This window comes from Hyalella azteca, unplaced genomic scaffold (assembly GCF_000764305.2).
Source record: "Hyalella azteca isolate HAZT.00-mixed unplaced genomic scaffold, Hazt_2.0.2 contig16320, whole genome shotgun sequence".
Classification (NCBI taxonomy): Eukaryota; Metazoa; Arthropoda; class Malacostraca; order Amphipoda; family Hyalellidae; genus Hyalella; species Hyalella azteca.
Genome location: NW_025946144.1, coordinates 7,259 through 22,647, shown reverse-complemented (window position 1 = coordinate 22,647; position 15,389 = coordinate 7,259). Strand labels below are relative to the sequence as shown.

Sequence of the window (15,389 nt, the reverse complement as noted above, 5' to 3'; positions counted from 1 at the left end):
GACCCTAGTGACCTCCCCTCGCAGGGTAGGCCTCCTAGGATATTGCCCCTCCCAGGTAGGCCTTAGTTTCCCCTCGGGCCCCTCAGCTCCCCTCGAGGAGAGATGACGTTTTCGAGTGGCCGATGCTTTTATTTCAATTTTGAAGATTTCATTTACAAATATATGGTCAAAATAAAGTTTGTGTTTAATTCAATGCCAAAAATGTTAATTTTAATTGTCATAATTTGGTGAAAGTAAATACAGGACTTATGTAAAATCTGTTACAAAAATCATGGTATTCAGTCATAGTGAATTTTGGTATAGTTATTTTGGTAATAATTTTATTTGTTTAAAATGCGCAGCATTTGCAAAAGATACAATTCGAAATCTTGACTTTGCCTGAGCTTATTTATTATAATTTATTCATTACGAAATTAATTTCAATTAAGTGTACCACTCCCCTAATATATATAAATAACTAAATATAATAAAGTGTCTTAAGGGGAGCTGGGTCGGCCAAGCTGATGCTTCATCTTGACCAGGGCCATACCTTAAAAAAAGTTAAGAGATCGTAAGTTCATCAGCCTATCATTGACGGCCTTTCAATCAAAATCCATTAATCATAGACAAGAAAATAGAGCATAAGTACTTACGTTCACTTAGCGAGTTTTGAAAGCATGGCCCCTAAGCTTTAGTGTGCAGTGCCTCACGCTTGTCTGTGGTCACCTCAACTTTATTTATCGCTTCGTCCCATACATTACGACCCCATATGATAGCCTTAACATTGCTGAGAAAAATGGATGGTTCATATTGTCCAGATAGTGACACGCCTTCAACACGCAGCACTTATACGCCCAATCAGGGTCCGGATGACCCACACAGAGGCCAAAAGTGAGTCGTTATTTGGACAAAATCTCATACATTTCTCTGAGTTCTCCTGGTGCCTGCTTCATGACTGCGGTCGCATGTCACCTGCAGCAGCAGCAGGTGTAATGTGATTGCTTTTTAGCGAATTTTCTCATTTATGAAAAAAAATAACTCAGTACTCACTGCAGTGAGTGACAGAGAGCGCATTTTCTCGTCGACGAAAACGTGAAGTCACGGACGGACAGACAGACGGACGGACAGACATGACGAGCACAATAGTTCATTTTTTCCATAAATGAGAAAATGCGCTCAAAAGGCGCTATTGTGCTCGTCATGTCCGTCCGTCTGTCTGTCTGTCCGTCCGTGACTTCACGTTTTCGTCGACGAGAAAATGCGCTCTCTGTCACTCACTGCAGAGAGTACTGAGTTATATTTTTTCTTATATTGCTCACCCTTCACTAAAGTCCCGCCGTGGTAGGTTTGGTCGGCGTGTAGGCAGCATTTTATTTTTTCCGCAATTTTACGACTTTCTTCCAAGAGCAAACTTGCGTATTTTGAATCCACTCTTTAAATACTAAGATATTTTAGGTAAAAGTAACACATTTAATTACCTTTTTTCACATCAAGTATTCAAGAATGTATATTTATTGATCGAACTTCTACTTTTTAAGTATAGTAAAATGAAGCTTTCATTTTTATTTAATATTCTTTAAATTTCTTCGAGCGTGCAGGGTTAGTATCGTTCAGACATTAATTTAACAAATTATGCTTCAAATATTGACGAATTGTAATTAGTTATTATGTATATTTTTAATAGGAGATTTATTGGTGATATATGGAATTATATATTTCTATGTTTATGCCGCGAAAACGTAACGCGTTTTCTAAGGATTTTTGAACCGCCCAGTGTCGTTCTAAATTATTGACCTATTATTATTTTTGCTTGAAAATTTCTTTAACGAATATGTTTTTCACAATAACTGTCTAAAATTCCAAGAATTTAAATGTAAATTTTCAAAATTTCAACTGTAGAATAACGATACTACAGCCAGAGACATTAATTGAAGGGGATTACTTTATTATGTATCCAATCACAGAAGTCTCCATTAATGACTGAGGGAAAAGTTAATGTAAGAAGTATAAGGGTTTTTGATGCAAAACTCCCATCTTTGAATGACTAGTAATATTTAATCGATATTCTATAAGCTTTTCTAGCCTAATCGATTGTATAGTAAATTAACAGGAGTTACAACCCCACCTAATCTACGACCTAATACGCTTGAATGGCTCGCCAATACCGTAATTAAACCAATGTAAAACCAACAAACACAATAGATGTATGTGTATTCACTATCACTCATCGAGTGATAGTGAAATCAATCCACTTGGAATATACAACGGATATTTAACACTGACGCCAAGTGAATTTCCTAGATGATGATTAATGGTGAATCTATTACATGATTAATTGTCTTTCTGAACAATCGTTGATGCATCTGGTATGAATAAGCGATCGTTGCTGCATCTGGTATGAATAAGCGATCGTTGCTGCATCTAGTATGAATAAGCGATCGTTGCTGCATCTAGTATGAATAAGCGATCGTTGCTTTACCTAGTATGATTAAGCGATCGTTGCTGCATCTAATATGGATAAATGATAGCTTACATATTTACTATTAATAAACGATCATTGATTGATCTTGTATTATATTAATCGATCGTTGATGGATCTAGCATGAATAAATGATCGTTGCCGAGTCATGACCGCTCGATCGGTATAAAGTTCTGCAAAGCATCGAAGTTAACTCATAACTCAACTGAACCGACTCATCTAGTCGCGCGGTCGCTAAATTTCCTAATTAGTGACGTATTCTATTTTCCTAATGAGCTACTGGAGGCTGTTGTCTTATCGTAGTATGCCGCTTCTCTTCCTATCTTCGCTATCTTCTTGTGAACAATAATTGTATTATTGACAGTGAGTGCCTTATGGGACCTTTACTTAAAACTTTATGATAGTATTTATGTGAATGATTCTTATATTTATGATTAGTGTTATATTGCTAATAACGATCATGACGGAAGCACAGCCTCATTAACGATTAAAGCTTTGGATTTTCCTTTGAAGAACTTTTTTTTATTTAATTCAAATTATTATTATTTAATAATTATAGGAGCAAATTTTCTATAATGCAACGGAGATCATCTCAGAATTGTGTACCGTCAACTGGGGTGACTTCGGCCAACGTATATGATTTTGTTTTGCGGCCATCTGTTTCTGTTGTAGTTGTGTTGTGTGATTGGAACAAAATGGTATCCAATGTAGTTTTTTTCTTATCTGTCGATTGGAAACTGTTTTGTTTCAATAATTTTATGTCCTGCTTGACCAACACAATCTGAATGCCACAGTACTGCAAAGAAGAAAAAAAAGCTGCGTGCAAAATTCAATATTTCGAGATACGGAAAGAATTTTGGAATCAGATTTGTTTCACTTATTTTGGTATCTTGTATGATGATTATATCAATGGCTATACGTTTTTTACCAAATGTAATGTATATGCTTGAAAAATTAGCTGGCCAAAGTCACCCCATAGTATATGGGCTAAATGGGGTGACTTCGGCCAGTCAATAAATGTTTAGAATAATAGATTTTTCTTCTCTTTTTCAGACAATATGCGCAGCTATAAACGTAAATTAGATTCTGTGCCATATAGGATATATTATGAGGAGTCGTTTAAGGAAGCATTTCAATTGATAAAAGATGGTGTTAGGCTGTTAGCTTAAGAGAAGCTGCTAATATTTGCAAAGTCCCTCGTTCAATTTTGAGCGACTGATGTGCTGGCCGTAATGCGAAAAAATTTAGGACAGTCTACTCTTTCACCTAGGGAGGAGTCAGATTTAGTATCCTACATTATTCTGCTTTCAGACTGGGGCTTCCCATTAGATGGTATGGATCTGCCTTTTATGGTTAAAAATTAGGTACCTTGACAAACAGGGTCGCACTTTACGTAAGTTCAAGGGTTGCACCTCTATCAAGCGTCATCGGTTTTTTGAAGAATGCTCGAGATCCCATGGGGACACGATTTTTTTCAAATTTTCACATCCAGCTGCCATTAAAATTGACAGAAAGCAGCCTTAATGAAGCATATGATTCACAAATGTGAGCTTTATCATTGTGTTACAATTTTTATAATTCACAGTGGCATTGATTATTCTTTTTTTAAAATACCCTACGTGGCCGATGTCACCCCGCTAATGGTTGAATTCGGCCACGAAATCATTTTACTACGTTTTTACTGTGTTTAACACATGTGGCCGAAGTCACCCCATCGCGGGGTGACATCGGCCACCCAGCTAATTAAAAAAAATTATTAAACGACAAAAGTGACATAATTTATACATGACATATTCAAAGAAGAACTTTTCAGTAATATATTTACAAATTTACAATCACCAGCAACGCCTCATTCCTATTTTGTAGGAATTTGATCGGCAGAAACTAGTGTAATTTGGCCGAAGTCACCCCGGCCAGTTGACGGTAATGATTTTTCTTCATTGTCTGGATTGCTTCTGAAAATAATAAAAATTCTCTTGCAATTGCAATAATTTTATAAAGGCACAATTTCTCTGCTAAAGTTTAGGATACTTCCGTCGATATTTACTGCCAAGAATATTGATAATTTGAGGTCATTTGAATAATTGAACGCTGCAATTCTAACGGTATGGTTCGATCGAAAATTGTCGATGGATTCAATGAAAAATTATAATTCAAATATTGCTTGTAGAATACTGTTGTAGAATTGTTGTACAGATTTTCTGTTGCTTTATGCATTACGCTTTAAATATAATAATAATTTATTGGTTATGCTAGATTTAAGCTGTCGAAGAATTTGTTACCAACAAAAAATAACCATGGTTTTAAAAAAGAGGAAATTTTGCCTTGTTTGTATTAATATTATTGATACTAATTTCCATCAAACTTTAGCTCAAATTTATACATTTTGAGAAATAAATTCCTTCTGCTGGTGCTTTTTAATTAATCAATTTTATATCCCTAAAATATTCCTCCATTTTTGCAACAACATTTTTTATTTTTTATATTATTTCCCGTTTCCCCATTGATTATGATTGATAAATCTTTGACGATTTTTGCTCAGCCCTCTTTGATATTATTGAACGCTCTCCAATGCTGTCCTTTTTCATGGATTTACATTTTTCATTCACTGCAATCATTATTCGATTTTAATCAAATTTTAGAGCTTCTATTGAAATTGTCTCTCTCAATTTAGGCACCCACGTAAAATTGACGCAATTTTAGCCTCAATTGCGAAGAAAGGTAAATTATGGTGAAATTTATTAAAATTATATGTTTTTATAAATCAACTGTTTGAATGCATTTTCTCGTTAAATCTACATAAATTTAAACAATTTACAATGTCTGAAAGCAATTCACTTTCATCTAATATTTTCATCGCCACTTTCATCGCGGGGATTTGCCATTTAATAATAACCGGCACTTAATCCCTCGTCACTGCGTACACTTAGCATCATAAATTAACAAAGTCAAGGATTATATGGATTTTATTTACATTATTCAGGTTGAATCATCTGATTTCAAGATAACATAAGACTTCGTTGACGTTTCTGAATACCAATCGTCGTTTCGTGTGTTTTTTACTATACGTTATGATCCCATTTTTCAAATAAGATGAAGTTATATATAATAATATCATCATCATGGTTATAATATAACATCATCATGGTATGATGATGTTATATTAGCACATCATCACGGTGTGATGATGTAACATCATAACCTCATCATACAAAATTTCAGAACATCTTCAAACTTCTCTCTATCACAACATCATCACAAACATCTTTATCTTGCCACGCATCCTCGCAGTGTACAGTGAGCATCATAATCTATTCATAAGCTGGCCGTCCCTTTATATACTCAAACCTATTTTCGCCTCGCGCGTTTTTGCGCTTAACAAACTGAGTATTATTAATATTTCTGGAATCTCATAATGCATCGCCACAATTTCCAGGTTGTACTCTTATTGCTTCACTGTTTTGTACTGCACTGTGAGGCAAGACTTTTTCCATCCTTCTTTTGACTGATGCAACCGCACATCTCAGTGATCTCACCCGCACCATCACCCGTTCTCACTTATCTCACCCACACCATCACCCGTTCTCACTTATCTCACCCATACCATCACCCGTTCTCACTTATCTCACCCATACCATCACCCGTTCTCGCTCATCTCACCCACACCATCACCCGTTCTCTCTCATCTCACCCACACCATCACCCGTTCTCACTCATCTCACCCACACCATCACCCGTTCTCACTCATCTCACCCACACCATCACCCGTTCTCGCTCATCTCACCCACACCATCACCCGTTCTCGCCCATCTCACCCACACCATCACCCGTTCTCGCCCATCTCACCCACACCATCACCCGTTCTCGCCCATCTCACCCACACCATCACCCGTTCTCACTCATTTCACCCACACAACCTGTACAGTTCTCCTCCCACACTCACACTCTTCGTCGCTTTGGTCACTCTTTCAATCTCTTTCATCTTAACGCTTTTGTCTCTTTCTTCCTGACCTGCTCTCTACAACGGCGCTCTCAGATAGCAGAGTTCCGCAGAGTAAGTCACTTGTCATGCTATTCTTATAGCTCTTACATAGGAGATTTAAGCGAGCTTAGATTATTTAAACTGTGTTCGGTTTTATATAATTTCCAGCGCATGAATTATTTCGTATGTTCAATGTTGGGTGTTTGTGTAGTATCGCCGTGATTATAAAGTAGCTTTTAATTTAGTCGTTAACAATTGCTTCAAATGTTTTCTTAGTTACAGTGAAGTATTTGTTAAGTAATAATTGTTAAAATTGCATGGTTGAGGGATTGGCTACCATGACAAACTAATGAAAATCACCGGAAAACCAGATTGAAGATAGCAACCTTGTCTATCTTTTAATTTGCATTATTAAGAAAGCAAAGTTGTACACGTTGCTCTAATTTTGATTTTTTTTTCTGTATGTGACGGTATCTGATGTCGTATGCCACGCTATTTTATGTTGTGTTTGCCTGTAGCCGCACTATCGAAATAGTCTGCGTCGGCTCTTTCAGCTAAACCCACCAATCACAGACGTGAAATCGGCCGCTACGTGTACTTAGTTTTGTCTGTACGGCTCTTTGTAGCATGATCAAGAAAACTGACCTTGGTCATAAATTCAATGATGATTACTTTAATTCAATTGCGACTTTGAATAGAATCTGGATGGTAATTGAAAGATGAAGTCACGTTTTCGTAAATATTGTTCACATTTCAAGACCCGGTAACAGAAGTTCTTAAATCTGAAACAATCAATTTATAATACACTTAATCAAATATTATTAATCCTCTGCCCTCGAGATCTTCAGATATCGAATCTTAACTGTGTTTACTGATGAAATCTAACTTTATTAAGAACAATAATTATTCACCTCATCCACCAGTACACTATCATTCACTTGTATTTTGCCTCATTACATTTACCTATTCACCTGCATTGCATGAAACTGAAATCAGGGATAATCAGTTAAGGAATAGCGGTATCTTGCGTCGCGCCTGCATGAGTAACTCGGGGAGCCGTTGTGCCGTAGGGGTGCGGTCCATGCGAGAAGGGGGCGCGGTCCATGCGAGAAGGGGGTGCGGTCCATGCGAGAAGGGGGCGCGGTCCATGCGAGAAGGGGGCGCTGCCATGCGAGAAGGGGGCGCGGTCCATGCGAGAAGGGGGCGCGGTCCATGCGAGAAGGGGGTGCGGTCCATGCGAGAAGGAGCAATCCACATGACTTGTTGGTTTGAAACCGACAGATTCGCATGAACTCGTAGTGTGCAGAGGTTACTATGGTTTTCACAGGCTGTTGTATTCTGCAATTGAGCAGCCCTATTAATTACTATTGTTAACGTTTTCAATTTGCGTCGGTTTGAAGATTTATTAGGTATTACCCGTTGTACTTATTCCACTTATTTAGTAAAAATGTATTACTACTTCTGCAATTAACTCCATCATCTATATTTTTATTATACTGCTAAGCGATTAAGTGAGTTTTCAGAATGAATTCCTTCTTTATTGCCTATAGATTACTCCTTTCGCTTAACTCGCGTACTGTACAACCCATAAATAAATCCAATTTATCGCTAGTAGTAGCTGGTAAATTCTATATATTATATTCATTTCATATTACGTGCAATATTAAAATGTTTCCCTCATCTCTAGTTAACTTCCTTAGCCCGTTAGACGCGATCATATTGCCCCGTTCGCTTCACATCTTCATCTTCATTTCCTCGCTCGTAACACAAGAGCGACCTTCAAATTACGCTTTTAATGCCGCTCTCTCCCCAGACTTTTTATGGATCAAACCGCCATTCCGGCCCTCAATTTCGTTCACCCTCAACCCCGTTTGCCCTCGTAGGTTTACCCTCTATAGTTCCCTCTAAATTGCTGGCATTGGTTGGATCAGTGGTTGTAATGGCAGCTTTTTTACGATGCTTGTATCCGTTCAATTTCTGCTTTAGTTTTTAAAATTATTCTAAGGCAAGTTTGTAAATTTACTAAATCATCATTGTATTTTCGGTAACTTTTCGATGCGTTTATTGTCCAGAGTAAATTAAATGTTAGGTGTATTTACCCAAGAGTTTCGTACATTTCTCACCTTGAAGCAAAACATTTGTGTCGATAAGATTTATTTTTGCACTTCACTAGTACATCTTTTTCGTCCTAATAATTTCTGGTAGTTGGATATAACTTTTATTTATGAGTCTAATTATTTGTCGATCAAGCTATAGTGCTCGTGCTGTTGTATACATGCAAATGCACACATGGATTGCTCCAGCACACACGTATGATTTTGCACGTTTATGTCGCAAATGCATATTACACGCTGATGTCACACACAAATATTGCACGTTAACGTCACAAATGTATATTGCACGTTCATTGCCCACATCTTGATATCCTTAGTGTGTGTTAAGGATGTAGCCGCCCCAGGTCACGCCATCGTACCGCCTCCATAGCCATTATCAGTATACCTCATGACAAATACGTGTATTTATTGCTGACTTGCGTGCTGATAATAATTTTTAAATTAGAGAACATAGCAAAATTACATTTTAGTGAATGTTGTAATTTATTTTGTAACTTATCAACGCCGTACTCGATGTTTTCATAGTATTAGTTATTGGTTTGTCGTTGAAAATTTATATTTCTATATTTCTCAGGTATTAATTTATTTACGAATAATTCTTGCCTGTTGATCGTTGTCAAATATGTTCTAACAAGCCATAATTAATGTAGTATTCTACAAAAATCTGATAGAAAATCAATTTTTTCAATATTTTGAAGATTTTCTATAACTTTATTAAACTATAATTAACTCCATTCTCCTTTCAAGTAGTCGTATACTTTTATTTCTCTTTATCGCTGATTTATTTACCTCTTTACAAATTATAGTTTAATTTCTTAACCTAATTTTAATGGTAATATTACACGTGTTTCTGTGGAGGTGAACGAGACCCTGACGAAGCATCAGCTCTCGAACGGACAGTGTGGGGCGTCAGCGGCAGCAGGAGTGGCAGCCAGCCCAGCCCTGCCCTGCCCCGACCCGGCTCTGCCAGGTGCGTCCTGCCCAGCCCTGCCCTGCCCCGACCCGGCTCTGCCAGGTGCGTCCTATCCAGCCCTGCCCTGACCCGACCCGGCTCTGCCAGGTGCGTCCTATCCTGCTCTGTCCTGCCCCGACCCGGCTCTGCCAGGTGCGTCCTATCCAGCCCTGCCCTGCCCCGACCCGGCTCTGCCAGGTGCGTCCTATCCTGCTCTGTCCTGCCCCGACCCGGCTCTGCCAGGTGCGTCCTGCCCAGCCCTGCCCTGTCCCGACCCTGCTCTGCCAGGTGCGCCCAACCCTGCCCTGCCCCGACCCGGCTCTGCCAGGTGCGTCCTGCCCAACCCTGCCCTGCCCCGACCCGGCTCTGCCAGGTGCGTCCTGCCCTGCTTTTATCCTTTTCCTTGTTGTAGCCCTTGCCCACACTGACTCCCATCCCCCAGCAGGAGCGGGAGCCACAAGTCCCCCGTGTGCCGCCCCCGCAGTCGCGGCGGAAGTCTTCAGCTCGAGCGGCTGCACGAGTGAGAGCAAACCCCTGCTGGGGGCGCCGCCCCCCGCCAGCGATGAGGGGGGCTCGGCCACCAGCATCGCCTCCATCCTCACGCGACAGATTGCTGGTCTGGCCTTAACTTTGATTTAATTTACTCTATTTACTCTACTTTAGTAATTATTAATAGTTCCTCGAGAAAAGAATAAGGTTAATTTGTTGAGGAACGAAGACCTCGGCATCGCCTTCATACCCACACGCCGAACACATTTTCTTTGATTATGTTATTACGCGGATTATTTCGTAAATTTTTTATTTACTACTTTGAGGATCTTAATTATTTTACACTCATGGATTAATATACAATTTCAAAATTATGTTCATTTATAATTCTGAATGTCATAAAATGTTCTAATATTTTTACTTCCTTGTTCCTATTTTTTGTTCTCTCATTCTGTTGCATTTGTAATCAAATGAATCTGACAATCATTGGCATTCACTACAATTATAAGTGATTGTCACAATTAGAGCTTAATTTTAATTTATCATTTATTTGACATCCATTTTAGTTATGTTAAGCCCTCAATTTTCATTCACCTCATACATGTTAAATATTGATTTATTACTATCTGTATATTTTTAACGTTTTTTCTTCCCTCTTCTCCCATTTTCTGTTTATATGCCTGTTATTTGCATTCATTCATTCCTCACTTTTATCATGTATCCCTTGCTTACCTTCTAAATTTATCTATTTACATTCACCTCCTATTATATCATTCAATTTTCTTATTTAACCTTCTATATTTTCATTTACATCGCCAGTATACTGCTCACTTATGACAAAACGATTATTTTTTTCTTTTATCTATTATTTTATTGTGCATTTATATTTTTACTATTTTATCCTCTATTATCATCTATAAATTATTTTATTTTATTACTATTTTCACCGGCAATTTAAGTTCTTTTGCATTGTTTTTACCTTATCTTACCCCACGTGATAAAGGACTAAGCCAGCGCTCACTGTCGCGGTGCTCGCTCTCAGACTCGGCCGACCCTGAGGAGCGTCTGATGCTCACGCGCCCACCCAGGTACTGGGGCACCAGTTGGGCGCTCACCCATCAGTTGGGGTACCCAGCAGTTGGGGTACCCAGCAGTTGGGGTACCCAGCAGTTGGGGGACTTTGGGGTACCCAGCAGTTGGAGTACCCATCAGTTGGGGGACCCATCAGTTGGGATACCCAGCAGTTGGGGTACCCTGCAGTTGGGGTACCCAGCAGTTGTGGGGTTTTTGGTTGACTAAAATGCTGCATTATCCGCATTACAAAATACCGAAAGTCCCCATCAGTTAGGACAATGTAAGCTCTCGAGTATTTTGCATTGGGGAATAACTAAATGAAACAATCATCTCCCAGAATAGAACGATGAGCTGCATCGCTGCAGTTGATCATGGACATGTAAGTGGCATGCTGCGTTCCACTACCGTGCATATCAGAGCTGTTAATATCAACTTAATTTGATGCAGCTTTAATTATATTTGTTATATCATTATATTATCAAAATACACATAAATATTTTAAAGATATTTATTTGCTTAAATATTCAGTTATTGCATCTGTATATTCATTTCATTCGGTTTCATACAGCCGTACACTTCACTAATACAGCCGTACACTTCTCTAGTACAGCCGTACACTTCACTAATACAGCCGTACACTCCACTAATACAGCCGTACACTTCATTAATACAGCCGTACACTTCACTAATATAGCCGTACACTTCACTAATACAGCCGTACACTCCACTAATACAGCCGTACACTTCATTAATACAGCCGTACACTTCACTAATATAGCCGTACACTCTACTAATACAGCCGTACACTTCACTAGTACAGCCGTACACTCCACTAATACAGCCGTACACTCCACTAATACAGCCGTACACTTCACTAATACAGCCGTACGTTGCAGCTGTGAGTGAGAGCGCGTCGTGGCGCCTGGGCAAGATAGACGAGCACGAGCAAGAGACGCCCGTGTGACGGCCGCCCAAAGCGCGGCCAAAAATCGCTCTTAACGTACAAGCCCATCACGCACGCTCGTGAAACGTGGGCGTGCGTGCAATAGACGACTTTTTCATACGAACGGCCATGAGGTTCCATGGTGGGTGTTCGTGAGATATGAAAGTTTTTCATGATACAAGAACGAAACAACCTCGCAGACTTCCATTCTATGATGGAAGATGATACAAAGGCCGCCGGGTTACCGCCTTTGTCTGGCTGCTGTTCTTGTCATCTTGTCCTGGAAGAAACGCCTGCTATTTTACATCGTTGAACTGTTCCTTGCTGAAGTGTGAACACTTGTGTTATCGTTCCAGTGGCAGTAATATCAAAAATACTTGCGAGTTCGTAACTCTGTCTGGCGATTCAACTTCAACCATCCAAACAAAGACGAGTACTTAAGTGAGTTCTGATAGCTCGGCCCCAAAATATTTATAACTTGTGATGAGAATTTGTGGATGTGATCTTTCAAATTGACCACCGAGGAAACAATAGAAACTAAATACAGCTTGATTGGGGTAGTCCCAAAAAGAAATTTGTCGCCATGTGTGTTGTTTAGGGACAGTTTCGGTCGATAACTGACAACACGAGCTCGTCGATAGCTGATAACTGTGCTGTGTTATCATTGTCAAATTGTACGACTTTGCTGCGGTTGCTAACAAGTGAGTTTATTGCTTTAGACTTATAACTCGACTGCGTGCGGTCAATTCCTGTCATTCAATCAGCAAACGTGGAGTTGTATGGTAATGGACTCAGCCTAGGCCATTTTAATGTTTAAATTAAAATATTAAAATAAAATTAAAATTGAAAATATTTAAAAAATATTAAAATGACCTAGGTTCATAGAGAGTCGACGGCTGGCAGGTCTTGCGACTTTTATACGAATCTTCCTTCGAGATGCCTAGGGTCATTTTAATGTTTCTATTCCGAATATTTGTGACGTCGCGATCCTTGTGCAACTCTACAGCCCTCGCTTTTATAAGCCTTCTCTCGTATTATATTAGGGTAGTCAATTTATGCGGTTTTGAATTTCCAAATGCCTTCATCTGGCTATTAAGATTTACGAATCATCTTGAATCCCATAACAGCAGATAAAATATATCAGGAAAAATGTTTGTCAGCCTTTAGGCTCGACTCCTTTGAACATAAAGAGTTAACTCACAACGCGGGGTAATGTATTAACCTCGTTAGGTTTTGCTTATTTTCACTCGCTTTCCACTTGTTTCTCCCGCCCACCAATAAATAATAAAAGATCTAACATTACCCAGACTCACAAAATGGATGCTCTAAGATGAGGAGATCGATAAAATTAGTACGACAGCAACGTTGCTTTAAATACCATATACCGACGACTAGCTTATTACTTCATATTCATAACCTCTTCGAACAAATAGCTTCTGCAAATAAAATAATAACAAAGCACTTACGCATGAAAGCTAATTGTCCGCAAAATATTTGATATCAAAAGCTGTTAATTTGCTATAATTGGGTTGACATCAGCAGTTGTGCAGAGTTATGAAGATAGAAATCGTAAAGTGACTAAACTTGACTCATCAATCCTTATTAGTTGCTTTGGTGTCTCGAACATTATTTATTTGGACTTTTATACTCCTGTAATTATTACTCAAAGTATTAAAATTAAATTACCAGTTTTCTAACAAATATCCTCGGATAATATTAGACAAGAAAAATCCTCATTCCAAGAACAATGCAATCCAAGAAATCCTCAACATTAAATATCAACAATATAGAGCGATAGAAGGAATAACTGCAACTGCGATGCCTTGTCCTTTCTCGCATCAAGCTTTCCTCTCAATAATAAATGTCATTGCTTCAACTATTGAGTTTACAGAGATCATCAATTAACGTCATCCAGATGCAGATAATAAATATTATTGTGATACTTGAATTTCCAAGTACTTAATTTCATATTGCTTGCCAGATATCGATGTAATTCACGACGCTTTTGTCCATTCTGTCTGTTGATGAACTGTGAAAGTCCCAGCGATATATATTGTACCAGTAATAAGAAGGCCTTTGTATTATAAGTTATCTGCACGTTTTGTGTGTGGACTTACCAGCCTCGATGGACTTGAAATCCCGGAAAAGTCATTTGTTTATAATTATTTCTCGATTTGTTCAACTGAAAGCAAGAGAAATTATAATCAAATACTTTAGCTCTACGCAACGAGAAATGTAATAATGCTTGACTCTTAATGATGCCGGTAAGCATTAACAAATTGTGTTATAATAATAAAGCAATGAGGTTATTAAATGTTACTCGATAGTCCCCAGGATGTGAGGAAGAATTGCTTGCCGACAAGAAGGTTTTGGTTTAGTGTCACAGAAAACATGGCTCCCAACTTATCTTTACTGGCGGTACGTGTGACGTGGCTTTATTGTTCATGCATTGCTACCTGCATTGGAGCTCTTATTGAACTATCCGATGTTTCCTGAAGGAGTTGATGTCACTTGTTTGCTTAAATCGCAAATTAACTAAGAATTTAAAAGCAAAGAATAGTCCATAAAAATTCATATCATTATAGAAAACGTTTCGGAGACCAGCTCCATCGTCAGTTCTGGCGATGGAGCTGGTCCCCGAAACGTTTTCTGTAAAGATATGAATTTTTGTGGACTATTCTTTGCTTTCAAATTCTTCCTGAAGGAGTTGCCGTTTGATAAGAAGTCAAGTCAGTCGCTGCTCCAAGTGCAGATCTTAATAACTCTTTAATGATCTAGAAAATCTGTTAATTAATTGTTGCATGACGTGCAACTTCTGTTGTAGAAATGAATTAATGATAGCAGATTTTACCCTGATAGAAATATCTATTTAATTCCCATGTTATTAAACTAAACATTATATTTAATTTAAATTTAGATATGAGCAAAACGAAGATATCTTCGCTCACCTCTATTGTTCAATATCAAAGCTCCCTACGTACATTTATATGTGTCATTGGAAAAATATGTATGTTTAATGTACCTCCTGCGGCCTGCCTTACTTCAATAAGTTAATAATAGTCGCTGAAGCGTTATAGCATTATTATTATAGTCCTGGTAGATGCAGAAAAGTGCGTTCTTGCTCATTAATTTTTACATTAAAACTATTTCAAAGAAAAATTGTTATCGAATATGTCAATATTATGGATGTCTTTCCTGCTCAAAATTAACATTGTGCTCTACCGAATTTTTTTTGTAAAAAGTACGGTAATTCGAGGGATGCTTTGTCTCATAACTTGGCCATAGGTTAAAGAGGCTGAGACACCTTACCTGTCTCGGCATTAGGATATTTCTGATAATATTAGGCGACTTAGCCATGCCCAGGCTTGAATTTGTTA

The 15,389-nt window shown here is 38.5% G+C and overlaps 1 protein-coding gene across 1 annotated transcript in view; it reads left to right on the top strand.

The window, feature by feature from the left end:
* Nucleotides 1–14,566, top strand: part of LOC108679932 (blood vessel epicardial substance) — a 37,589-nt gene extending 23,023 nt beyond the window's left edge. Inside the window, exons 5-9 of the mRNA XM_018168675.2 lie at nt 6,495–6,512; nt 9,413–9,524; nt 9,952–10,122; nt 10,999–11,083; nt 11,966–14,566. Of these exons, the coding sequence (XP_018024164.1) occupies nt 6,495–6,512; nt 9,413–9,524; nt 9,952–10,122; nt 10,999–11,083; nt 11,966–11,975 (396 nt within the window). The 3' untranslated portion in view covers nt 11,976–14,566. The remainder of the gene's footprint in view (nt 1–6,494; nt 6,513–9,412; nt 9,525–9,951; nt 10,123–10,998; nt 11,084–11,965) is intronic.
* The last annotated feature ends 823 nt before the right edge of the window (nt 14,567–15,389 follow it).